The sequence below is a fragment of the Puntigrus tetrazona genome, unplaced genomic scaffold (assembly GCF_018831695.1).
Source record: "Puntigrus tetrazona isolate hp1 unplaced genomic scaffold, ASM1883169v1 S000000148, whole genome shotgun sequence".
Taxonomy (NCBI): Eukaryota; Metazoa; Chordata; class Actinopteri; order Cypriniformes; family Cyprinidae; genus Puntigrus; species Puntigrus tetrazona.
The window spans coordinates 2,917,747-2,944,036 of NW_025047824.1; the positions used below are offsets into that span (position 1 = coordinate 2,917,747).

The 26,290-nt window shown below is 37.0% G+C and overlaps 2 protein-coding genes across 5 annotated transcripts in view; one reads left to right on the plus strand and one right to left on the minus strand.

The window, feature by feature from the left end:
- nhsa (Nance-Horan syndrome a (congenital cataracts and dental anomalies)) overlaps positions 1–16,512 on the plus strand; it is an 86,563-nt gene extending 70,051 nt beyond the window's left edge. Inside the window, exons 2-11 of one of the 4 annotated variants that reach the window (XM_043230261.1) lie at positions 1,484–1,636; positions 2,618–2,754; positions 2,840–2,884; positions 5,228–5,290; positions 8,279–8,474; positions 9,876–9,923; positions 11,480–11,611; positions 11,756–14,623; positions 14,725–14,848; positions 14,941–16,512. In XM_043230261.1, the coding sequence (XP_043086196.1) occupies positions 1,484–1,636; positions 2,618–2,754; positions 2,840–2,884; positions 5,228–5,290; positions 8,279–8,474; positions 9,876–9,923; positions 11,480–11,611; positions 11,756–14,623; positions 14,725–14,848; positions 14,941–15,559 (4,385 nt within the window). In that variant the 3' untranslated portion in view covers positions 15,560–16,512. Of the gene's footprint in view, positions 1–1,483; positions 1,637–2,617; positions 2,755–2,839; positions 2,885–5,227; positions 5,291–6,902; positions 7,590–8,278; positions 8,475–9,875; positions 9,924–11,479; positions 11,612–11,755; positions 14,624–14,724; positions 14,849–14,940 lie in introns of those variants that run through there. The other 3 variants (XM_043230262.1, XM_043230263.1, XM_043230264.1) reach the window with 3 other exon arrangements.
- A 1,877-nt stretch (positions 16,513–18,389) lies between these two features.
- tgm1l5 (transglutaminase 1 like 5) lies at positions 18,390–25,236 on the minus strand. Its single transcript, XM_043230098.1, has 13 exons — positions 25,101–25,236; positions 23,824–24,015; positions 23,485–23,736; positions 23,277–23,395; positions 22,973–23,080; positions 22,683–22,860; positions 21,908–22,046; positions 21,108–21,300; positions 20,865–21,018; positions 20,162–20,446; positions 19,332–19,492; positions 19,103–19,239; positions 18,390–19,011 (listed from the first exon to the last, which is right to left on the minus strand). Exons 1-13 carry the CDS (start codon positions 25,234–25,236, stop codon positions 18,867–18,869), a joined length of 2,199 nt encoding a protein of 732 aa, XP_043086033.1. The 3' UTR covers positions 18,390–18,866.
- Positions 25,237–26,290: the final 1,054 nt, after the last annotated feature.

A 26,290-nucleotide genomic window follows, 5' to 3' on the forward strand; every position in this document is an offset into this window, starting at 1 on the left:
GGACAGACAGGTAGACAGATAGATAGATAGATAGACGGACAGACAGGTAGACAGATAGATAGATAGATAGATAGATAGATAGATAGATAGATAGATAGATAGATAGATAGATAGATAGATAGATAGATAGATAGATAGATAGATAGACAGACAGACAGACAGATAGATAGATAGATAGATAGATAGATAGATAGATAGACAGACAGACAGATAGATAGATAGATAGATAGATAGATAGATAGATAGATAGATAGACGACGGACAGACAGGTAGATAGATAGATAGACAGACAGGTAGATAGACAGACAGACAGACAGACAGACAGACAGACAGACAGACAGATAGATAGATAGATAGATAGATAGATAAGACAGACAGGTAGATAGACAGACAGACAGACAGACAGACAGACAGACAGACAGATAGATAGATAGATAGATAGATAGATAGATAGATAGATAGATAGATAGATAGATAGATAGATAGATAGATAGATAGATAGATAGACAGACAGACAGTAGATAGACAGACAGACAGACAGACAGACAGACAGACAGATAGATAGATAGATAGATAGATAGATAGATAGATAGATAGATAGATAGATAGATAGATAGATAGATAGATAGATAGATAGAAAGACAGGTAGATAGACAGACAGACAGACAGACAGATAGATAGATAGATAGATAGATAGATAGATAGATAGATAGATAGATAGATAGATAGATAAATAGACAGACAGACAGACAGACAGGTAGACAGACAGACAGATAGACGGACAGACAGGTAGATAGATAGATGGACAGACAGGTAGATAGATAGATAGATAGATAGACAGACAGACAGACAGACAGACAGACAGATAGATAGATAGATAGATAGATAGATAGATAGACGGACAGACAGGTAGATAGATAGATAGACAGACAGACAGATAGATAGATAGATAGATAGATAGATAGATAGATAGATAGATAGATAGATAGATAGATAGATAGATAGACAGACAGGTAGATAGACAGACAGACAGACAGATAGATAGATAGATAGATAGATAGATAGATAGATAGATAGATAGATAGATAGACAGACAGACAGATAGACAGACAGACAGACAGACAGACAGACAGACAGATAGATAGATAGATAGATAGATAGATAGATAGATAGATAGATAGATAGATAGATAGATAGATCGATAGATAGATAGATCTTAGGCTCATGTATGGGGTGTTTGTCTCTATTAAGGCCTTTTGTTTCTCACACAGTGATGCATTAGCTGCTGGCATTGTTTTGCTAATGCTGGGTTATTTGATCTGCCACTCAGCTTATCTGCTCTTCACACCAGTTGCGGATTCTCTGAAAGCATCCGAGCAAGGCATTAGAGCAGATCTGTGCCTTTAATATGTCCGCATGAATACCAAAACGCACTTTACGCGCAAGCGACGCGTTTGTAACGTATTTTCTCTTTCGTCCGCAGCGTTGTCCAACCTGGACATTGAGAGTAAGCTGAGCGGACATTATCAGGCTCCGTGGCACCTGCAGAGAAATGTGTTCCTGCCGTCGACTCGACCCGCGTGTGTGGAGGAGCTGCACCGAAACGCCAAACAGAGCCTGCGGGCGCTGTACAGAGGTTAGATGCGCTTATTAATCAACACTGATCAGTTATCAGTCACCTAGTGAACGCCTTCTGAACTCAGTTGCTCGCGCTTATCGGTATCCTCCATTCACTGGCAGTGAACAGCGCCCTCTAGAGGATGAACGGAAGCATCACAAATAAATTATTTAAACGTATTTATTTGTCTAAAGCACCTGTATTGTTTTAGTATTATTTATATACTATTATAGTATTTTCAAATATTTTGAATTAGCTTTAATTTTATATTTTAATTTTCGTTTTTTTAGTGGTGTTAGCGAGGTTGCTTTTTCTGTTTTAGTTTTAGTACATTTTGTGTTTTTTGTAAATTATTATTTCAATTAGTTGCCCACTCTAATTTTGGCTCACACGTTTTTTCAATTTCAATTAATTAATCAGTTTTATTTAAGTATAAATATTTTTATTAACTTTAGTTTGTTAACAATAACAATACCAAAAATGTATATATATATTTGTGTTCAGTTTGGTTACTTTTTTAATTACTTTTTTTTTCTTTTGTCTTTAGTTTTTTTTTTTGTGATATCCAAGTTATATCAGTTTTAGGTGTCAATTTAATTGTTTTAAGTCACCAACAACAACACTGTAGAACCAGATATAGAACCATTAAAACTAGTTATAGGAAAATGTATATTCTTAAAGCAGAATTTATTTATTTGCATGCGTAAAGCAAAGTGGGAAAAACAGCAAAAGATGACAAAATTGATTCACATGCATTAAATACTTTAAATATCAATTATAAGCAACTAAAAGTAACAACAACTGAAAAAAAAACAGCAAAGTACAAAACATCATTATTGGGATTTATTATTATGATCATAATTTGATTTATCTAAATGCCAGTGGTTCTTACAAGCATCACTGTTATTATATTGCACTTAGGTAAAACTTCATGTATAACTGGCCGTTTGATAAAATGGACTTAAGGATTTGTCTGTTGTGTGTGAAACCGCTCATCAGACCAGCAGCAGAGGCAGGAGGTCAGCGAGAGAGAGCGCAGGGTGACCATTTCCATCTCCATGGCTCCGCCCATGCCCACCTACCCCTCGCCCCGGGCCCACCGCAGACGCCAGCAGAGAGACAGACCCCTCGCCACGGTAAACACCGGCCCACGGCACTCATCTATATCATGTGCTTCCTGTCGACCGAGTGCTGATGATGATGGTGTGTCTGTGTGTTTAGGAAAGGACAGAGAGAGACATAGAAACTCAGACGACGCAAGCACAGGTAAACACACACACACACACACATGGAGATCTTCAGCTGAACGATTACGTCCTTGTTGTCCTTTATTTTTATTTGTTTGCCTTGTGAAAAAGACGTACACTTCAGCATTCTTTTTCAAAAGTATTTATTATGCAAATAACATAAAAAAGTATACACTTAAGCACACAGTAAATGCAATATTTCAGATGATTGCACGTTATTTGGAATTAGATTCAAATATAATTTAAATTTATGCTAAATGCAGTTAGTTGAATGTTTTTGCCCCACTTGAATAGTATGTTTTTACATATAATTTTATAATTTCTTATTTTGTCTTTGAAATGTGGTTAAGGTTTACTGCAACATTTATAGTATGCTAAAATGTCATTTTAGTACATTTTAGTAAGTTATGTAATTTAATACACAACTTTAAGTACACATTTGCAATGATTATCAATTCTACAGTTTAGAACATTTATATAGAATTATTATATTAATTTTAGCCTATTAACTGTCACCCTTTTTCTGAACATAGATATGAATGGATATGAAAGTACACAAACTTAAATGGTTGTAATTCGTGAAAATTCATGTGTTAAAAAATGTAAAAAATAAAATAAAAAAGACAAGTTTATTTACCATAAAAAATGCATATATAAAATAAATAAATTCAGTATTAAAAATACATTTTATATATTTATATATATTTATTTTATGTAAAATAATATTTTGTAACCTACAGTTGCTATAAAACTAAGTTATGTTCCAAATTTGAAGTTGATATCACAAAAATTGCAGTTTCGGTGAGATTTTATTTTGTCCCTATGCCACAAATAGCCACTGGGTGACACCCAAACTATTAAAATGCATTTTCCTGTCACAAATGTATACATGTCTGCCGCAATATTATTTATTAGTTTTGTTTGATTATGAAATATTGCAGTAAATCGTGTAATATTAAACTTGAAACTGCCCTAAAGTGGGAGAAACTTGCTAAAAGTACCATTTTCATAACAAAATGTCAAATTTCAGTGGTTTTGCAGGGTGAAATTTTAGACTTTTTTCATATCTAATTTAAGATTATTATTAAAAAAATGTAAGATTGCCAGGCAGTTAGCGGGGTAAATGTAATACTGAATAACAAACTGCAGTTTAAATTATAATTGCTTTATAAGTGCTTTAGTATGCCAGTCATCACATCAAAATGTCTACTTTAAGGCACGATTAAACAGATTATTGAAACTTAATTATTTATAATGTATTTAAAAAAAACAAACGTCATTGGAAAATGCCTGAGTGTTTTAAGAAATATATGAATGTATGTTTACACTTATCAATTACACTTTCAGTATAATTATATCAATATTATAATAACTATAACTATAATTATATTACATCATCTGCAAGTACAGCTGCTTGAAAATATACTTTTAGGATTTAAAAAATGCTACACTTAAAACAATTAAGCAAGCTTCTTTTTCACAAGGCTCTTTTGCAAAGATTTTTGTCATTTTCTTTGCTCTGACGTTCATACAATCATACTGTTTTAGATCGCTCATTTATTTTCAGCCTCATAGTTTGTGTGACTGGCTGTGAGCACAGCAGATGCGGGTGAACAACCATATTAGCAAGGTTTCTATTTTTTTACTCATGCATAAGTAATAAATTCGGTCGAACGATTATTTAACGATCATCTTGATTCAGCTCGTCTAAAAAGCAGGGAGTGTCTCTCCGGATTAAGCGCTTACTTATTTGTACCAGGCTGGTCATTATGAAAACAACTCCTCTTTTGCAGCAAGTCATGCGGACGAACAGCGTTCATTTCTTTGTTAAGCCTCCTGTAATAACTCTATTTATTTCAGTATGTTCAGGGTTGCTGACAGGTGCCCGGTCATCTGTTCTCGATTACGTAGCTTTGCTTAGTACGCCGTGACTTATTCAGAAGCCCAAAAATAAAAAATGGGCTTATCCGAGACGTAGGTGACTTTGTTTCCTCATCAGAACAGACTTGGACCCTCTGCGGTGAATGGGTGCCGTCAGAATGGCTGATTAAAAGCATCGCAATAATCCACAGGCTATCCGCCCAACTACAGTCCATCAATAGTACAGAAAAAAAATCCAACTTTAAGGCGTTATGACTTTAAATCGTCTTCTGTGAGTTTATGATTGTAAAGCTGTAAATGTTTCAGTGCTGCAAAACCACTTTTTAATGATATATAATCACCTGAATCTTTCGTCAAGCGCAGCGAATCACGGCTGTTCTTCCCGTTCCGTCGCGGAAGCAGATACACCCACGCTGTGTTCACTTGTGTGTTCGTGTTCATCTTCACATTCATGTCATCTTTGTGTTTGTATGTGTTGTAGTTCCAAAGCGCCCGGTCCTCCTCCCCTACTGAGTGTTGTCATTTTTCCCCATGGAGCAGAAAGGTATATTTTTCCCCCAAATTGTCTCCTATATCCTACGTTTCCCGCTGATCTGTAAACCGTTTTACATCCCTAATCAAAACATAATCACGGGGATGAGGCCAAAACTGCTTCCGGATCAGATTTGGTTTGTCAATGTCTGCCTGGTCTCAAGGCACAAATGTACCTCGGCGCGCTTTTTAGTGAGACGCGAAATACGTACCGGCAAGCGCATATCGCTGCAGTCTCCAAATGAAACGAACACTGGAACACCTTTTAGTCCTTTTCACACAAATGTGCAGAGTTTCGATTCATAAAGTGTCATTTTCGCGCATATCGCGTGACCTAAAAACAAGAATAATGTGCTGGGGGATTTAAAAAAACGTTGCTTTTGAACGTTAGCGTCACATATATCCAGTTTTGTATCTATGGGTTTTTGGCAGGTAAACTTAACTATTTTTGTCCTGTGTAACTTAACTATGGTTCGACAAAACGGTTCAAATCTATATAAACGGAAGTTGAAATGACGCGGTTGCATCAACAAATGCCTTTTTATATCAGTTTTCGGGTAGGTTTAGGGTTGGATATTTAACATAATAAAAACACATCAATATGTACCTATATTAACGTAATAAAAATGTGTTTTAGCGCCGCTCACTGGGCATTGGCGAAATGTTACAAAAATGTCACAAAAAGCGCACAGAGGTACGTATTTTTACCAGGTTGAGACCAGGTTGGTTAATGTTATTTAACACTTATGTAAGTTTTATTATAAACATATAATCAGATACCGGTAGTGAGTATAAACCAAATCTTAACAGGACTCTTTTATGTTTGTCTAACATCTTTAATTCTTTAGAAGTTCTCTTCTGATGCTAATAGCTTCTAACATCAATGCCTGAACTTTCACCTGGATGCGCTAATGTCAAAATGACGATCTTCTGTGCATATGTGTGCAAATTTAATGAAATTTAATGAAATTGTGTGTAAATTGATGTTCAGGGGCTTTGTTGCTTTTTATAAGAGCATTCACTAATATTTCTCAACTTTTTATAAATGAGAACATTTATATATATATATTTTTTTATTTTATTTTTTTTTTATTATTATTTTTTGCTCCAGAATTGCAAGCTAAAATAATAATAATAAAAAAAAACATATGGAAATAGGCTGCCATGTGTTTTTGCTAATCTGAGTGACTTTGAATTATCTTCATTATCTTTGCCCTTGTTTCTGACCCTAGTAATGCTATATAAATCAACACTAGCACAGACTAATAAAGCGCTGCCCTTCTGATAGCCTCTCCAGCATTATGCTCCTGAAATACTATGTAAAGAATGTCTACGGGAAACACACGGAAGTGCTCAAGTCTGAGGTTTCTTAATGACAGGGTTTCCAGCGTAGGCAGCAATTTGTCACTTGCAGTCTTTTCTGATCCATTTTAAGGCATTTACATATATATGTATTGTATATGTATTATTAACTAATTAATAAACTAATATAGTCAAATTTTTCATAGTAGTAGAGTAGATGAAATAATAATAATATATATAATTTTTGGGGCAATTTTTGACTTGTCCTGTATGGTTGCAATAAATATGGAAAAATAAACTTTTATTAGCTAATTGTTAATTGTTATTAGTATTTAGTTTTTTATATTTTTTATTAACTTATTTTTTAATTAAATTGCCAAAAGTTAGATTTTAGACTCTAGACATGTGTATATGTTTTGTAGACATACTATAAGGTTCACTTTCTCTGGTTTCCTCACGCTCCCTTACACTCTGTGTTTCTCTCTTTCTGCTGCTGAACTTCATGAATGGCATTCTTTCATCCCCCTGATGTCTCGTTTCTTTTCTAATCAAAATAGCTTTTGAACGCGAGCCAGATGGAGAAATCAAACCGTCACATTTGGCTCTTTCCCAGCCCCCTACGTTCCCTCCTCTCCTGCTCATTTTGGCTCCATACACACTCCTTTTTTTCCTGCTTTGATCCCGTGTTTTTCAAAACTCCACTTCACCCCTTGCCCTTCATTTCAGCGCCGGCAAACAAAACGGTCATAAACTCCCTTTGATTATGTCCGTCTGTTTTTGTGGCGCTTCTCTCTTTCTTTTCGTCCTCTTCTGGTTTTGGGAGAAGTTTCCGTAGTAACGCTTTTTTCCGGCTGCTGTTTATTGTGCGTTCCTCATTGGCCGGCTGGGAAAGGGAAACACAAAGACTGAATATCACAGCTTGCTTTAACACTCTGCATGTTCATATGTGGCTGGGTGACAGCCGCTAAACCCTCGAACCTCTTTAGTTAACGCTCTGTAAACTCCACAAGGTAAGTTAACTGATTAGATTAACTGCTAAGTTAACTCTCTGACAGAATTTAGCAAGTGTACTTCAGCTGGTGCTGTGAGTGACAGCTGAATAGAGCGAATTGAATTTGCGTTGTGTTGTATACCTCATGTGAATATGCATTTGTTTCATTTCTTATAACTCTTTCCTGAAACCGTTGTGCACTAATGCATCTCCATTGTTTTTTGCTTTGCATGTTTCAGAGCTTCTTTATGCATGTGCACATAGAACTAAAAATGTAAATGTTCTCCAGTTTTAAGTATGCTGTTCCACTTTTTCACAGACCTCATGAAATCTAAATTTTTGCCTTTTTTGGTCCATGTCTGTTAGCATTAACGTATACTGCACACAAGTGCACTGCTACATGTTAACTTTTAGCATATATGTACGCACTGAAAAGTTTGTTTTCTTTTCCAGGAATAATGGACTAAAAGTAATAATGACGTATCAACGTTGCTGTAACACCTGACTAGCAAAAATCCCTAGCAAATTGGCTATTTGTTCCTAGTTGGAAATATGCCAATTTAGAAACATTAACTGCACTTATCAAGTGAAGTCATGAGGTCTTAAGAATCAAAGCAAGTGGAACCATCATAGATTTGTTATCATCATCTATAGAAGGTTTCCTAACCTCAGTAACCTCATACGTTAATCACAGTAATGTTCTTTTAGATTGTTCCTCCAGTGGATTCAGATCCAGAGCTGGTGGCTTTGGGCCACTGGCCAAAGAGCCCGATCCCGAACGTGCCCTCGACGCTGGACAAACAGACCAACTGGGCTGGAATCTTACCACTGCCCACCCCAGAGGAGAAGATGAAGACGGACTCTCAAGTCATCACCTCATGCATCGTTCCCATTAATGTAACAGGTAAACGCCCCTAGTGTTTGCTGTCGATAATGCATGCTGAGTCAGGGCTGAGTATGACCCTTACATGGTAGTTCACAGCAGCATATAATGTTTTTTTTTTTTTGTCAAATAAAATTCTATTATTATATGGAAAATAAAAGGCTACATTAAGTTTATTATTGCTGAAGTACATAATATTGGGCTCAAGACTGGTGACGCTGTCACTACTGAAGGAGAACTTTGGTCTGGTTAGAATTTGGTGTTGTTGTAAATGTGTTTGCAGAAAGAGTAGCATAGATTTTTTTTTACTTTTAACAGTGGTATTTTCTAGTAAAACATACTCCAATAATCTACACTGTAACAGGAATCTTACCAGATAATGCCAGGACCTTTTGTGCCAATTCTTGATTAAAATAGCATTCCTGGCATTGACAATGAACTGTAGTAATAGTAGTTCCAAACAAAACAATTGGTACGTTTCGTGTTTTTCTTTTTTTATAACTATATTTTAGCTATTTTGTGTATCTCATGCAATTCAAAAATCTACATATGATTTTAACAGGTTTGGTGACTGGTTAAGTGGGTTAACAGTGAACACCGATATACGCAGCAGCTAAAAATCCAGTAAAAATTTTGTTAACATTCATGAACACCTTGTCTTGAGCAAAAACATGAGCAAATGATAAACAAATTATTTGTAAAAGTATGCAAATGAGATGAATTCAGATAATTCGGGACTCGAAATAATGAATAGTTTTGGATTAGATTGGGTAATGCAAAAACATGAACAAATGATTAATACACTATTTGTCAAGATGTGTGAATAATAGAATATTACACAACAAATGCTGACCAAATATGTGACCATATATATATATATATGTATATATGTATATATATATATATATATATATATATATATATATATATATATATATATATATATATATATATATGTAAACATGAATAGTTTGTGATGTGCTTAAAAGTACTATTTTTTACCACATTTGACATTGTTAGGCAATATGTGAACTGAACCTTAATGACATTTGTTAGCATTTACATTCTGTTAAAATCCTTTAGATTTTGGAAAGTGCATGAAGATATAAACTTCTGACGTTTAATGCATTTTCATTTACATAAAACAAATGATTTTTTAAGGTACCTTTTAATAAGTTCATTAGTGAACATTAGCAAGCACATTATCTTAAAATGACATTAAATACTTCTAGCTATGTGATTATATATTAACAACTGATCTGTTAAGCTTTTTAATGGATGTTATTACCGAACAGACTATGTTACACCTCAGAACTAAATCTAATTGAGAGTATCTTCATCTTGACCAAAGTTCTCCTCTGGCATCAATGAACAGAAGGATTACCTTGTGAGAACGCTGAATTTTGCGTGTATTGTTTTCAGAGGAGGGCGCCAACGCTACTTCCCCCTCAGCGATATCAGCTTTCCTAAGTGAGAGATCTTTTACATGTCCATTAAGTTTCCCCCTTCAGTATCAGTGCCACTTCATTCCCTAACCATCACCATCTAGAATAATGTTCGAAGAGAGAGAAGGGGTTGCCATCTCAGCCATAATAACACTCTCATTTCAGTTATTGTAGATTTCTAATTTAATTAAAAGCTGTTTTGATATTCATATTACTAGCACATGCCGCTATAAAGTGGCCACTAACTTTATAAATGAAGAGTTAGTAGTCCTGAAACAAAGATGGGTAAAGTGTATGTGAGTTTTTTTTTGTTTCTAGTTTTAAAGAGTAGATTATATGTGCAATTTTAGATCTTTTGCTAATTCCAATTAAAACATCTCAGGAAAATGCTTGACAGAGGCAAGCATGGGTTGTAACGCTTTTTCTTTTTTGGTGGGGGGGAGGGGTTGAATAAGCCCATGATCGGACCCCTTTTATTCTATGACGTGATTAATGTTTTAACATAGATGAAACATGGTTTTGAGAAGTTTTTTCTTCAAGTTGTTAGAAGGGCCCAAACTGAAGAATCACTCAAATACATTAGAATGATAACAGCATTAGACACACTGGAAAGTAGGTTAAAATCTGCAAGTCATGAAATTTGAAACAAAAAAGTTCTTAGTTGTCGTGGTAACTTACTTTGTGCCAGGAAATGCAAAGAGTCAAGAAAGCGTTTTGTGCATGCTAATCAGTTGCATTAGAATTACAAAGAGGCCAAATATATCTACTCCAGGCTTGACTGGAATGGGACTTTTGAGGTGCATGTCAGCAAGGATTGAGTCAAAGACAGTGTTGACTGGAAACTGCACATCACAGGCACAGTGGTGTAATTGGTGCTCAGAGGGCCAAGCCTTGCAATCACATGAGAGTCATGATGCATGACACTGGACAAACATCAAAACAAATAGAGCTCAAGAGTACAGCAGCAGACTGCAGTCTAGAGTAAGGCTGGGTTCGGGTAGGACAGCAATACTCTCATTTTCAACCCTGGTTGTTTTCTGTTCTGACGTCCTGAATATGTCGCTCCTTTCACCTTGCATGATGTTGCGTATTGTCCAGTGTACTTTTGTGTCAGTTAAAATATTTTAACATGAATGAAAACCATCTTTCTGTTGCATTTATGATTTTTTAATACATACTTTTTTTTCTTCTGAGATGTGTTGCTAACTTTGTATATTGATGCATAATATGTAGAAAGTCTAACTTTTTTATATATATATATATATGTGACGTGAAAGTAGTTATATACTGTAAAAGTTTAAATATATACTCTGTATAAAGATGTATTTTATATAAAAAGCACTCACACATACATGCATATATTATATATATATATATATATATATATATATATATATATATATATATATATATATATATATATATATATATTAGCTGGGATACTTTTTTATTATTTTAACTAAAATATTGTATTTATCAGGAAAATCTCAGTGGTTTATAAGTGTGAGAAACATGGGAGGGAGAAGTAGAAAAAAGTGGCTTGCTCCCAACAGCCTCTCACATGTCTGGTGCTCTTTGCAGGGGTTGGGTTCGACAGAGAGGCCAGTGTACGCTGCTCACTAGTCCACTCACAATCAGTGCTGCAACGGCGAAGGAAGCTAAGGAGACGGAAAACGATCACTGGCATTCCCAGACGGGTGCAACAAGATTTTGGTGTGTCAACTTGTAACATTCTTTAGTACACTTTATGTTTTAATTGTTTGTTTATTTACAGTAAAGTATAAGGCATATGATAAGAGTAAATGGCATGTATGAAACAATTCATTACTGAATTTATTACTTTTATTGTTTTTTTAGATTCTGATGAGTCTCCAGTGGCCAGAGAACGTACAGTGATAGTCCACACCAACCCTGAAATTTGCCAAGAGGATCTCATGCTCTCTCGTCTCAACACCAAGGACTCTGGTTGCCAGACAGAAGAATTCTTGATTGTTGGGGCTGCACCCTCACGTAGACGGATCAGAGCCCAAAGGGGGCAGGGCGTGACTGTGTCACTGTCCCATTCCACAGGCAACATATCTTCTCTGCCTGACAACTCTGACACAATGTTCACCGCCTCAGTAGGCTCCCGTCTGCGTTCTCGAAGCCTCCCCCGAGAGGGAGGGCGGCTGGTGGACGAAGGTCACGATGACAGTGATGAGGATGATGAGGAGGAGGATGAGGAAGAACTGTCACCCTCTGAGACAGAGGACTTCTTACCAGTCCCAGGGGAACATATTCTTAAAGATGATGAAGAAAGCACTGATGACCAGGCAATCCCAGAGAGCCAGCATAACAGTTTGAAATTCAAGCAGCATGCTGGAAGTACAGAGCATGACTGGATAGAGAGGGGTCGATCCCACCTGCCTCGCAAAACTGACATGGGTAGCTGTGAGATTTCCTCCAGTTCTGATACATTCAGTAGCCCCATTCACTCTGTTTCCAACGCTGGTGTGCTGACAAGCCAGATGGACCACAAGGAGGATCACCAGTCCTCGAGCGGCAATTGGAGTGGTAGCAGTTCTACCTGTCCCTCCCAGACATCAGAGACCATTCCACCTGCAGCCTCACCCCCACTCACCGGATCATCCCACTGTGATTCAGAACTATCATTAAATGCAGCTACCAATACTAATGATGACTCCACTGGCTTCATTATTGATCCATATCCTGGAGACCGATCACAAGGCCTCCGTAGCCATAGGACAGGTTCATTTACTTCCACTGCAACTGACATGCTTGATGATGCTGGAGTCAGCACTGCCAGTGAGGGTGAGTGGAGCTATTCACACTACAGGCACAACCTGCCTTGCCATCCCGACTTTAGTCCTGAGCACTCTAGGGCAGAGAATATCCTAGAATGTCCCAGTTTTGCTAGCATAGCCACTTTTGAAAGTTTAACAGATAGGCCACCATCTGAAAAGGCTGACACCACCTCACACTTTTCTGTAGATGTTGAGGGCTACTATACCTCCATGCACTTTGACTGTGGTCTTAAAGGTAGCAAAAGCTTCACGTATAACTATGCATCTGTAGACCAGCAGCAGGCAGAATATGGACATCAAACAAACACACTTGGGAGACGTAGTCTCTCTCTAAGGAAACCAAAGGTGAAGCCATCCCCACCAAAACGCAGCTCATCCTTGAAAAAAATAAGCAGCCACGGTGGACCTCCCACTGACAAGAACGAACCAAAGAATGCTGTCGGTCAGAACAAATCTATGTCTTCCGGTGAGAGAACACAGCATGTGGGGTTGAACGGAGGCTCTTCAAGTCAACTGGAGAGTGAGGAGCCACTGGGGGCTTGGGGTGTTGAGAGTTCTACAGAGATTCCAGAAGTTGCTTTGTTTGGCTCCACAGAAACACATTCCTTCAAGGACGAGGGAGCTGTCCAGTCAGACTATGCAGATCTCTGGCTTCTTAATGACTTGAAATCCAATGATCCTTACAGATCGTTGTCAAATTCCAGCACAGCTACGGGTACCACTGTCATTGAATGCATTAAGTCACAGGAGAGCTCTGAATCCCAGACTTCCCAGTCAGGATCTAGGGCCACCACTCCTTCATTACCATCGGTGGAAAGCGAGTTTAGACTGCCTTCACCAGAAAAGCTGGTAGGTCTAGCCTCACCTTCCAGTGGCTACTCCAGCCAGTCAGAGACACCGACATCATCTCTTCCGTCGGCTTTCTTCCCAAATGCTCACCCAATGTCCCCTACTGGTGGCAAAAGGAAACCCAAAGTCCCAGAGAGGAAGTCCTCACTTGCTTCTTTGCAGCAGCACTCATCTAAAAGGGACCTGGAATTGCCTATCATACCTCCCTCCCATCTTGACCTAAGTGCCCTTCCCAATGTCAGCAAGCCTTCAATTCACAAAAACCAGATGCATATCCTCCACCATAGCAAACAAAAAGCAGCAGTTTCAGCAGAAATCAAGCATGAGAGTCTGGCAACTTCAATTTCAAGTGATGAGCTGGCAGTCACTAGTCCTTTGGCCATCACTCCCACGGTACTTCGTTCAGTTCAACTACGTTCCGTTGGCAAATCTGGAGATGGGAGCCCCGATCGACCAATAACTGATTCTGCCACTAGGCCTAAGTGTCCCACTGTGACTATCATTACCCCACCTACTCACAATAAACCCCATGAAACTAGGAAGCCTCCACCCTATAGGCCCCTTCTCACAGAAACATCCTCTCAGGACAATTGTGAAACACTGTTTACCCCAGTAGATGGACTACCTGCTAAGAATATAGCAAGCCATTTTGGTGCAAGAAATAGATATGACCGATTAGCCCCATCACCTTTTTGGAGCATGACTGCTTTTAAGGCCCCATCTGAGCAGCTGAACATAGACGAAGTGATGTCTGAGAATTCCCGCGAAGTCGCAGAAGAGGTGAGCACCTCAAATAATTTATTTCCCCAGAGTAGCCTGGAAGTGGAGCAAATCCAGCCATGGAAATCTGAGCCAAATGAGGGACGCCCTGGTCAGAATGGTCTAGGAAAGAGGTCAGATAGTCTTGACCAAGTGCCTGATATTGTCTATCAAAGATCAGAGACATTGCAAGCTTATCTAATCAGCAGTGCTGGAGAAGAATTTGTAACATCAGGTGTTCCTACCAGAAGTGCCTCACAGGAACTTGTAGAGGAAGGGTCAACACCAGAAACAGAGGACTATTTCAGCAAAGGTTTGTTTGTGTAATATTTCTATTACCAAGTAAACTAGCTGAAATTTTGTGTAAAGTTTAGAAATTTTGAATTGAAATGAGTTTCAGACTTTCTATTTCAGAGTCTACACCAAGCGATTCAACTGTGTCCCCTCTAACAGACGAATCCAAAACCGAGGATGATAGTGTTTTTCTTTCACCAAGTAAAAGTCGCACAACAGAGGATCTCTTTGCCATGATCCACAGGTGTGTTTATGTGGTAGATTTTGATGATCACAGAAATTACTGAAATTTGCTAAATGTTTATTGTCTCTTGTTTTGTTTTCTTGCCATCTCAGGTCAAAACGAAAAATGCTGGGCAGGAAAGATTCTGGAGAAATGTCAGTGCGGAGCCGTTTAGCTGTTGTTTCTGGGAATGGCTCTGCTACTAATCCTGCAACCTTGCCAAGCACCCCAAACATGCCTACAAGTCCATCTGCTCAAACTGGGGCTCAGAGAACCCCAGGCCCAATTTACAGGAGTGCCAAAAAGTCCAGTACCTCAAATGAAGAGTTCAAACTGCTGCTGTTGAAAAAGGGAAGTCGGTCCGACTCCAGTTATCGCATGTCAGCTACAGAAATTCTCAAGAGCCCCGTTGCACCCAAAAGCCCCGGTGAGCTCTTAATGGAGGGTTCTAGACCATTTGAGGAGCCACTCTCTCCTTTACAGACACAAATTCCAGAGGGAACTCCTGAGCAAATGCCCAGCCCCTTTCCCAAATCTTATGCTGAGGGCTTTTCCCCAAAAGCTTTTCCCACGTCTGCCTCAACTAGACAAGGCCGGTCCAGGATGCCACCAGCTGCCAATAGCAGCCGCTACAGTACACGAAGTCGGCTGTACACTGCTCCCATGCAGGCCATATCAGAAGGGGAAACAGAAAACTCAGATGGAAGCCCACACGATGACCGTTCCTCCTGAAAAATGCACCTTGACTTTTAGAATCAGTCTAGACACCACAAATTTTGACATCAAGTCAATAATGCTGGGCACATGGCATAATCAATTCTGTTCTTAAGAAGACCATTAACCACCTACATAGCGCCTGTACCATTTATCAAGAAGAACAAAACATTCTAATAATGATTTTCAGTAGTGGTGTTCTAATAACTTCCATGAACATATTTATTTTATGTGAATACTTTGTTTCCTTTCATTTTAAAATGAGGGTGGAGAAAACTACATGACAAAAATCCATCACTTTGTAATTATTCACAGTGAATCAATTGTGGATGCTTTTTGTCACACACATTTAACATTGTTTAGAAAGATGAGAACAGTACTGTACTGGAGTAACTGTGAAAATGGGTCCAGATGGTATTAAAAGAAGGGAAAATCTTTCTTTTACCTTACTCACAAACTGTTTATGGCAGACAGCTTGGGACAATCAAAGAGTGGCCTTTTGTATAGTTAGCTGTAGCATAAATGGGCTAAGTGCTTTCGAGTTAGCCCACAACTGGATCTTATTGGGCAAGAAATGTAGCTGTGTTGGAGTATCCTGATGGCCAACCACTATTTTGCACTTCTTTTGGTACTGAAAAAATATCAGACATTTTAATGAAATCTTACAAAAATGCCACAAAAGAAAAAGTGACATGAAAACAAATATCTATATACAGAATATAATTTTTTTTAATGTATTTTTAATGAGATTAGCTTAAGAAGATAATAGGCAAATTGTGTCCATATTTGGCATTTTTAAAATATTGAGCTTTTTGATGCACCGTCTAATAATTTTAAAGCAATGCTGTAATAAATGACCACACAATTCTTCCCTTTCATTCAGTATTTATCTTTTCTAAGCAAATTTCTTTAAAAAAAAAAATCAACCCATTGTTTCTATTTCAAAAAAATTGATCTAAAAATGACAACAGCTACAACACAGGCACTAAACGTATTCTGTGAATACTGTACCAATTGTTTCTAAAGTATATATACAATTCTGCTCTTTGTGAAGTGATTTTTTTTGTTATTGATCACTGACCCACACAGCAGGACTAATACTGTGCAAGCGTTTTACAGCCAACTTGAAATTATGCCTCTACCGCAGTAGTTGTAGCTTTTCTATATTTCACTTTAATAGATCAAATTAACTGCATGCAATAAAACTTAAGAGAGGAGCCGATATTGGTACATAATTTTTTAAGGGTATCAAGGATTGGCTCATCAGATTTGTGAGGCCATGAGCTGTTTTTGTCAAAAATCTGATCGAAACAACTCCTGACAATCTTTTTCAAAGACATTTATATGTAGTAAATGGACTATGGCAGAATAATATTGTAGAAGGAAAAGTAGAAGTTTTTAGAAGTGTGTAGTGAAAGTGTTTTTGGTCAGGAGGCTTTTGCAGTTTGTGTTGCTTTGGGTTTGAATTTGCAATGTTGAGAGGGCAATGAGGAAAGTTACGAGAAGGACTTTGGTATCGTCCTTGAAATTAATGGAAAACATATTCCTTTCTCAGTGCTGTTGCTGTTTGTAGCACAGGCAGTAAAATATCCAAAGAAAGACTACAGAGGTGTAGAGTCATGTCAGACCGAGAGACAGAGCAAGTCTGCAGTAAGAGGGTTTGTGTCTCGATGAAGACTTTCTTTTGCTGGAGCAACAAATAAATTTGTGCGTATGAGGATGTGCTGAAAAGGATGCAAATCAAAGCAAAAAGATGAAAAAACGTGGACTTGCACTACCGTTTGGTTATTGTTCAGCTTCTTTTTAAAATCGGTTTCCAAGAGCCACCTCACGTTTTTCATTTTGGTACTAAAGTGTCTTGCTGGCTTTTAATGAAATATTGGGCTTGATAAATTTATGATTGCAGATTTATTTATGGGTTCATGGGCTTTTGTTTTCTTTTCAGAGGTTAAGCTTTAGTGGGTAAACACTGGTTTCAAAAGACAGACGAATTTAATGCAGAAAATAAAACCACTTATAAATAATATATTTAAAAATATATATTAATGGCATAAGCTACTCTGTTAATGATCCTTTGAAACCTAATGGTGTCCAGTGGTGTATTTGGCATTTCTCTCCTTTGTACCATTGACCTTCTGGTGTGTTTGCAATTTACCTTGCTTGGTGAGATTTAGTCTTTGGATCAAGTATTTAAGCTGTCCTCACTTATTCGATCGCCAACAACTAACTACATTTAGGTAAAGATGTTATACAAAGGGAAAAACACACATTTACAAACCTGAGCAATCTAAAAGTTGGCAAAGACTTTCACTATCCATCTCCCAGACAGAGGTAAACCATTTTGTAAGCTACCGTTCCAACATTGTAAAGTCTAACCTTAAAATTTGCACTGATGTTTAGTATGTTTGTGAAGGTTTTCACATTGTCTATTGCTGTACCTAAGGCTATTTAAACAGGAATAGTTGACACATAGCAAAAGCAATTATGAATTGAAATCTCATACTGATAAAGTTAAAGCATGCTTGGTGAATGGTAACATGCAAAGATTTGCGTACCAAAGGATTTCAGAGTCAGACAAACGCTCGCTGTACTGAACACACAACACAAGTTACGTGATGTCTCTTCTGGTACTAGACTGAAGTCTTCAAGCAACTAAAATGAATTTTTTGTTGTTGTTTTTTTTTTTTTGTAAAAACTTGTAAATAGAATACCTTTTAAAATCGTTTCCAGGGTGTTTCTTATGTAAAATGTTTTCAAAGTTTACATTAATTATAAGCCTTTGTATATTTTTGATCTGTGCAACACTTTTGAGTCTTGTATTTATTTTTTAGTAATCTTTGTGGAAAGTCCCATTGTAAAATGTCTCTAAAACCATTTGCCAGCTTGTCTGGCTGTTTAGTAAATGTGCATAGAAGAGGCCAATAAATGTGACTGCTTTAAACACGTAAATGCCTGTGTGTGTAAATGTTCATTTACAGTACAAAGACAGGTGATAATGATGAACTGGGTTGATTATGATTAACTCTATCGTTATATAAAAATTTAAGGCTGAGGGATGCAATGGTTTTAAGTTTGACTTTGAGGTGTAGAATAAAACGAATGATTTATGAAATGCTAATGTGTAATCTAGAATATGAAGAGCTATCAATGATGACAAAAAAGTTTTGTTTTTCCTTTTATTGATTGGCATACATCTATAAGCAAAGGCTAACTTTGCTTGTATTGCATAAATTAGGTCAAACACGTTTTGCACTAAAATGCCGAAGCCATCGCCAGTGCTTTAAGAACGTAGATGTTTGCACTGGTTAGATGAAGGTAAGATTGTTCAGTGATCTTTGACAAGGATGTCTGTGACTCCGTGCACCTGAGTGAGCTGAGGACAGTCAAGAGTCGCTAAAAGCTTTTGTGGGCCGGACCGTTTGGGAACAACTGTCTCCGTCAGACACATCGAGGCTCGGTCTGCAATATCACTGAAAGAAAGTATGAAAAAAAAGAAACATACACGTAAAAGTTCAGTATTACCAAAAAAACTGTTTGACCCATTGCAAATGGAAGTCTTACCCATAGTGAATGGTTTTGACATGCTGCATTCCCAGTCCTTCGATCCGGAATATGACGTTCTTCAGCACGCAGGGCAGTGGGTTCTGGAACTTAATTTTGACTTTCAGCTCTCTGCCCAGCACGGCATCACTTACAGGCTAAGAGAAGAAATAACACACGACACAAGCCACATTAATGCAATATAGCCACGATGGATAATACAGTGTGTAATCTCAATACGTGAACTCACGGTGATGATGAGGTCTGGTGTGCGCAGCCTGAAGTTGAACTGTTTGGCCAGAGTTTGTTTAGTCTCAGTGACCCGTCCAGAGAGAGTGAGCATCAGCGCTGCGTGACCCACCAGATGATCCTTATAGTCCTCATACTGCAGCGACCACTCCAGAGACTGGACTATAGAGCCAAAAGATTCATATTACATAAATATTCATATACAAATGTATTTTTGTTATTTTTAATAGTATTATTTATTACAATCTAAGTTATCAAATTAAATGAAATTAAAATATTGTTTTAGTGTCTGTAAATATGTAACACCATACCTGTATTAGTTACTGTATTATTATAATATTTACTATTTTATATTTATATTTATTATATATCTATAGAGTTTACATTTAGATTACATTTTTGTAATTCAGTATTTTTGTAATTATTTATTATTTACATTACATTATGCATGCATTTTCATTTTTAATTTTAGTCTTAATATTTTTTTAAGAACTATACATTTTATTTATTTTGGTCATTTTGTTGTTTTTCTTTGAATTTTTTTTATTTAGTTTTTATTTTCAAAATATTTATTTATAGCTTTAATTTTTCCTGGTTTCTTCTCAGTATGCTTTGTTATATCAATATCTTTAACTTAAATGAAAAGTTAACTTAAGCTAACTGAAAGTGTTTTTTTTTTATCTAAAATGTATATTTTATTTCAAACTTTATTAAATAAAAAAATAGAGATTTCTACTAGCTTTAGTTTGGATTGCTAATGTGTTGTTCAGCTGGTGAGAAGTTGTATATAAGCTGTGTGTTCAGATCATTGTTCATTCTATGATCTCTCACCCTCATGAGGCTTGAGCTCAACACTGGTCTGGTCTTTCTTCAGGAAGGTCCTGTTGACTGCAGTGTGGTACGTGGCTGACACCTGGCTGTAGAGATTGACACTGCGAGGTGAGCTGCTGTTGTTCTTCAGAACGATGTTCAGAACAGCATCCTGACCAACACACAGTCCTTTATCCTCCATAGCAATGTCAAGCGTCACGTCGCTGTCACCGGCGGGAGAGTAGGTGGACCGCTTGGAGCCGTATCTACAGGCCGTTTCCACAGCGGTGCGCTCTTCCGCCGAACCTGAGCAAAGAGAAGGGATGATTAAAATTATATTTAGAATTTCATTGTTAGTGTAAATATTCAGGCCATTTATTTTCACTAATGCCCCAGCACATGCAAAACATTTTGGTTGCAGTAATGTTACATGCAAAAAATCTTAACTTTTAACCAATGGTATGCTGTTCTAGGATGTTTGTTTTTTCAATTGTGCAATATGAATAAATTTGACATAAATTAAGTGTAAAATGTGTGGTTTATATATTTGGATAACAACAATGGATATATTTTCTTCAAGTCACAATGTCAGTAAAATTGTGTAATTATTTACATTCAAAATAATCAGCATTTTGCTTAAATTAAGCTTTTAAAAAACATGTTTCTGTGTCGTGTGCAAGTGAAAATGTCTCAACTGACAACATTATTTCATAAGGATTTTCACCTTCTGCATATTTGTAGAGGTGGGTAATGTCTACACGTTCATCTGAGCCGACAGCTTTGGTGCTGATGCAGTGACCTACGGCACTCTTGTCAACCCGAATCACAGTGAAGGTCCCGTTATTTTTGCGCTGCCAGTAGATTTTATCGCTGTTCACCTACAAATAAAAAGAGCCAAAGGTTTAGTATTTAGTGTTACAAATCTATAAATCTGTGTGTCGAAATGATTTGTGATGAATTAGCACACCTCAGCAAAAACGAAGGGAGTGTCATATTTGAGGTAGACCTGTCCTGTGCGGACCGCAGCCACAGAAGTGGGGCCGCAGCGGAAGAAGCCCTGGCTGGTCTCCTGAGGAGTCGCATCAACCACCTGCCAACCTCCGTAACCTGAGGGCAGGTCCGGCCGAGTCATCCAGGCCTCATTCCACACGTGGAAGTTCCTAGAGAAAAGCAGAAGCAGAAAATATTAAGCAAAATGTATTAACACACCGATGAAGCAACTTATCTATCACAAATGCTTTCTGAGTAGTCCTGCACTTCCATATTATATAAAAACAACAAATTACAAGAAAAAAAAAAAAAAAAAAAATATATATATATATATATATATATATATATATATATATATATATATATATATATATATATATATATATATATATTTAAACATATTTAGCATATTTTAACAATACTGTGTATAAAAGTTTGGATGCATTATTAGTGTATAAAAACTTAAAATAGTATGTAAGCATAATGCTTAATGAACAGATATTTTTGCAAAATATTTTTGCATGATGAATAGATTATTCTATTTTATATACAAGATAAAAAAAATTGCCTGTAAACTTAACTCAAATTAGTTAGCAACCTTTCTTATATTCGCATTATTTAATTTGATGTAATAAGTAAAAGGAAAAGCAAAAAGATGAAAACTAATAAAAATGACAAAATTACTGAAACATCAAAATGAAGAAAATATTAAACTAATTCTTAATACTGATGAGCTAAGATGGAATCTGAGTGATAGCACACTGTCAAGACTCTTACCAGATTGAATCACGGTTAAGATGTTTAATCTCTTCTAAATTCTCGTCTAAATAAACGTCTGTCGTCAATGAAGCGTCAGTGTCGTGAGCAGAACTGAAGTTTGAGACCGGACGAGTGGGAATGCCGAAACACCTCAGCACTGAGAAGAAAAAAAAGGAGAGGATTTTATTCCCAACCTCACTAGTCTCACTTCCATTTGCCATAAATATGCCATATAGATGTGTATTCTCGTTTGCAAAGAAAAAACGCTCTAGCCTGATATGGCAAATAAACGCGATTGCACTTTGCTTGTTCTCGTTATTTCCCCACGGCAGCTAATGAACCAGAAATCTGACACACTGTGCCTGTTTACATCTGGTCATTTCACGCGTTTTTGCTGATCCCAAATCTGATTTGTTAAAACATTTCCATTTACGTTACACTTGGCCACATAAACGTGTGTCAGTCACAAAGCGGATATAAAGTCCAGCGCTATATGTACATTTAACAGAATTCCAAATAAAATCTAAAGATTTTAAATAATCTGAATAAATATTGGCTCATTTCAAGACCGCAAGTTTGGCATCAGCACTGAAAAATGTACATACGTGGTTTCAAAAACCAGAAGCATTTAAACCTACTGAAGTGATTCGAGCGATCGGATTTATATCCGACTCAAATAAGCAGATCATTTACACCTGGTCTTTTCATAGCTATTCGATCAACCAAAAGGTAAAAGGCATAAAAGCCCCAAAGCTTACTTCTGTGGCAGTTTTAATAATTCTCGGGATCTTACTCGTGTTGGTGACTCCAGCAAAGACCCAGCACTGTCCATATTTGACAGGGACTCCTCCACTGCTGTGGTACTGTTTCAGGATGGCACTGCTGCCGCTCCAAACTGTAGGAGAAATTCCCCCCTCACAGGTCGCTTTCCAGTTACCCATCAGCACGCCTTGATCATCGTTGGAATTAACCTGAAACATTGTCAATATGATGGCATCGCGATGACAAATTTATCAGACGTTCTTACACAACAGCAGAACATGGAAAAATGTGGATGCGGGAATAAAGAAAATAAAGTCTCACCATGGCAGATACCACTCTGACCACATTAACAGGATCTCCCCATCCTGAGCAAGGGCTGCTACTCTTCTCCAGCACAAAGAAACACGCAGCCAAGACTCCTTCATCAAACTAAGAATCGATTGAAAGGTTGACAAAAGCACTTACATATAATTGTCACGTTTCAATTTCCAGAATTATCTAGGAGCATATTTTTGATTGTCAGAACGTTGGTTTTAGACCTCTAACGTACCTTTCTGCAACCGTGTATCAGATTACATCAATAATCATGTCTTGTATTGATACATTGAAAAATTAGAAATTTTACCTGTCCGAAATTCCAGGTTCTGGTACCAATCTGTTGCTCAGTTCCATAGTAGAGTTTGCCCATATCATTTAGTATATACTCAGTCCTCTCAGCCTCATCATTCATGTGCACAGAGTCATCTGATGAGAGCAGAAGGAGAGAAAGCTTAAATTTTACTTGTGATATTCACCCACAGTGTTCTCTTATTTTCTCTCTCTTCAGAAAATACCTTTGCACCAAGGGTTGCAGAGCATGTAAATGTCATTTTCAGGAGTGTCTGGTGAAGTGGCCTTTCCTGCTGGACAGTTTGTTACAACATTGAGCTTGTACCGTCCAATACAAGCCGTTGGAAGAGAATAAACCGCAAGTCTGATTGTGGTTTTTGCCTGCTCGACGATTTTTGCCTCCCAGGCTTCTTTCCTGAATTCCGACACCAGTGGAACGATCACAAAACTGTCCTTGTGCACTGGTATGACATTTCCTGCAAAACAAACATAGATAAACAGAGGTGGCTGTAAACGGGTTTGTGCTGGAGAACAAGATCAGAGACAGTAAAGCCACGACTGACCAAGTCTCAGCTCCAGGTGAAGTTGGTCTCTGTTTGGAACGAAGGGTCGAGAGAGCTCAACAGACATCTGGAAACACTGTCCTCTACGGACGATAAGATGATTGCTAAAGAAGCCATCTGTGTGATGCTCCTGGCGATTCTGTCCTTTTCTGGTCTTGATCAGATCAATAGAACGTACCTGCAGTGCGGCATCTAAAAACACAGCCATAAGGAAGTTTATTGAGACAAACTGAAAAAGAATGAAAGTCTCAAGCTAATTTAGGCTTAAAGTGTCGATTAAATCGATCTGTATGCTGGGTTCGCGTTCATGCGAACTCATTGTGAAACATACAAAAACAAGTCAGAACGGGCTGAAGGACTGGTGTTTGTATACAGTTTTGTTGTTCATAGTATTACAAACATATTTAAAATACAACAATAAGAGTATCGCTTAATGTGTACTATTTTACACTGCAGTATTAAGATGAATTGGTCTTACCGTTAACTTCTACATGTGGGTTCCTGAGAGAAAAAGAGAAATATTATTTAAACGTTTTACTACACAGTGTTAATTATTTATTATTATTATTATTGGTGCAGTTTTCACGTAAAAGATGTACATTTCCAAAACTCAAAATCGAAACCCTTGTAACACCGCTAGTCGATCGTTCAATATGAGTTTTTATGCTTTCAGTCATATACATTTTCAGTCCACAGTCATTCATTCAAACAAGATTTTTGTAACATACAATGAGAACATTTGGTTGATCTTCTTTCTCTTTACTAGTTTACTTTTGCTTAAACAGCAATGCAAGATACTATACCAGGACTTTAGGGTCACCACACTGTAAAATGTAGGATAAAGAAACGGAATTTAACCGTAAAAAATATGGTAACAACATTTTAGATTGTAACTTAAGTTTACAGTTAAATACCGCAATTCCATTACGTTATATAATGTTAATATACCAACCTATTAAAGCACATGTAATCTGTTAGGGTTAGGGTTTTGAACCCAAGCCCATCACAAGCAGCTTTAAAATATGAACATATATGTTTCACACAAGCACTAAACACCATCATGGTGGAACTCATTAAGCTTAAATATGCGATAAACATTAATTTAACAACATTAAATGTAACATACAACCCTGATAAACATAACCGATAAGAAAAAAACTAAGAAGAAACATAGCATACCGTAGCATTTTCACAGTTTTTACTGTTAAAAGCACAATTTTACAATGTATATCACAATTAATAAAGAAAGGTAAACAGACATATAGATAGATACTTACATGTTTGCAATTCTTGTTCCTGAATGTATCTGAGAAGTGTATATTCCTTATATTCCTGTTTGTTAACAGAAACTTCACCAAAACGCCCCGAACTCAAGCCTAGAAGCAATCCTACGATGCCTCTCTGAGCAGCCATGGTGTATATATTCATATCTTCATCTCCACCCCGTCCACAGCTCAGAGCTCAAGAGTGTGAAGAATCTCCCGTACCATGACAGAGAGAGTTTAGCGTTTAGGCCGAGGTATTTTTAACACCTTATTTAAATACAGCAATCTTTACAGCGTGACTTAAATTAAGGTTGGTCACATTTGTAAGGAGGAGTAATTAGAGGTAATAACAGCATATAATAATCATTGCATTTGAACTTCTGAACCACCTCATTAACAAGACATTAACATCTCATTAAATTCTCAGCCGATAAGCAGAGCTGTCAGCGGGGATTTCTGTGATGAGGAGCAGGGCATATTTATTTAAGGTGATGAAAGAAATGGCTAAAACCGAGCCTCAAACGCACATGTACCAAAATAAACATTTGTAGGCTTGTTTTTCCAGTTCTCTGTTGTTGTTTTTTTTAGAATCCCCACTACTGAATGACAAGAGCTAAACCGGTTGCATATATCAGTTTAGGCCCCATACAAGTCTGTGAAAGTACTGCTGGGGGTCCGTGCAAGATATATAAACAAATCATTTTATTAAAATAAACATACAGCTGTATGGTGTCTCTTTGAGATTTGTGTAAACCTACCTATAAACACTGTAGTAATAACCGCGAACATAAAAACATCTAATCACACTCTAAAAACTGTATAAAAAAAACTAAAACCAAAACCATAATTTTTTTTTTTTTTTTTTTCTAATTTTTAAATAATAATAATACAAACTAAATAGATTTTATTTCATGTAAGCAAATTTCTATTGTAAAAAAAAAAAAAAAAAAAAACAGAAAAAAAAAATACTTTAGCAAACTTTAGCTATTACAACCTTCCTTGATTTATGATAAGTTTTGCATGGCTGATAACATTTCTGTCAGACAGATAAAAATCTTGTTTAGTATAAATATTCTCCCATACATTACAATAACATTTGTTTATACCATTATAACAATATCTACAAGACAAAATGACGCTTAATACTTAAACTAGCGCTGACATGATTATCAAAATTTAAAAAGCCGTCATTATAATACTTA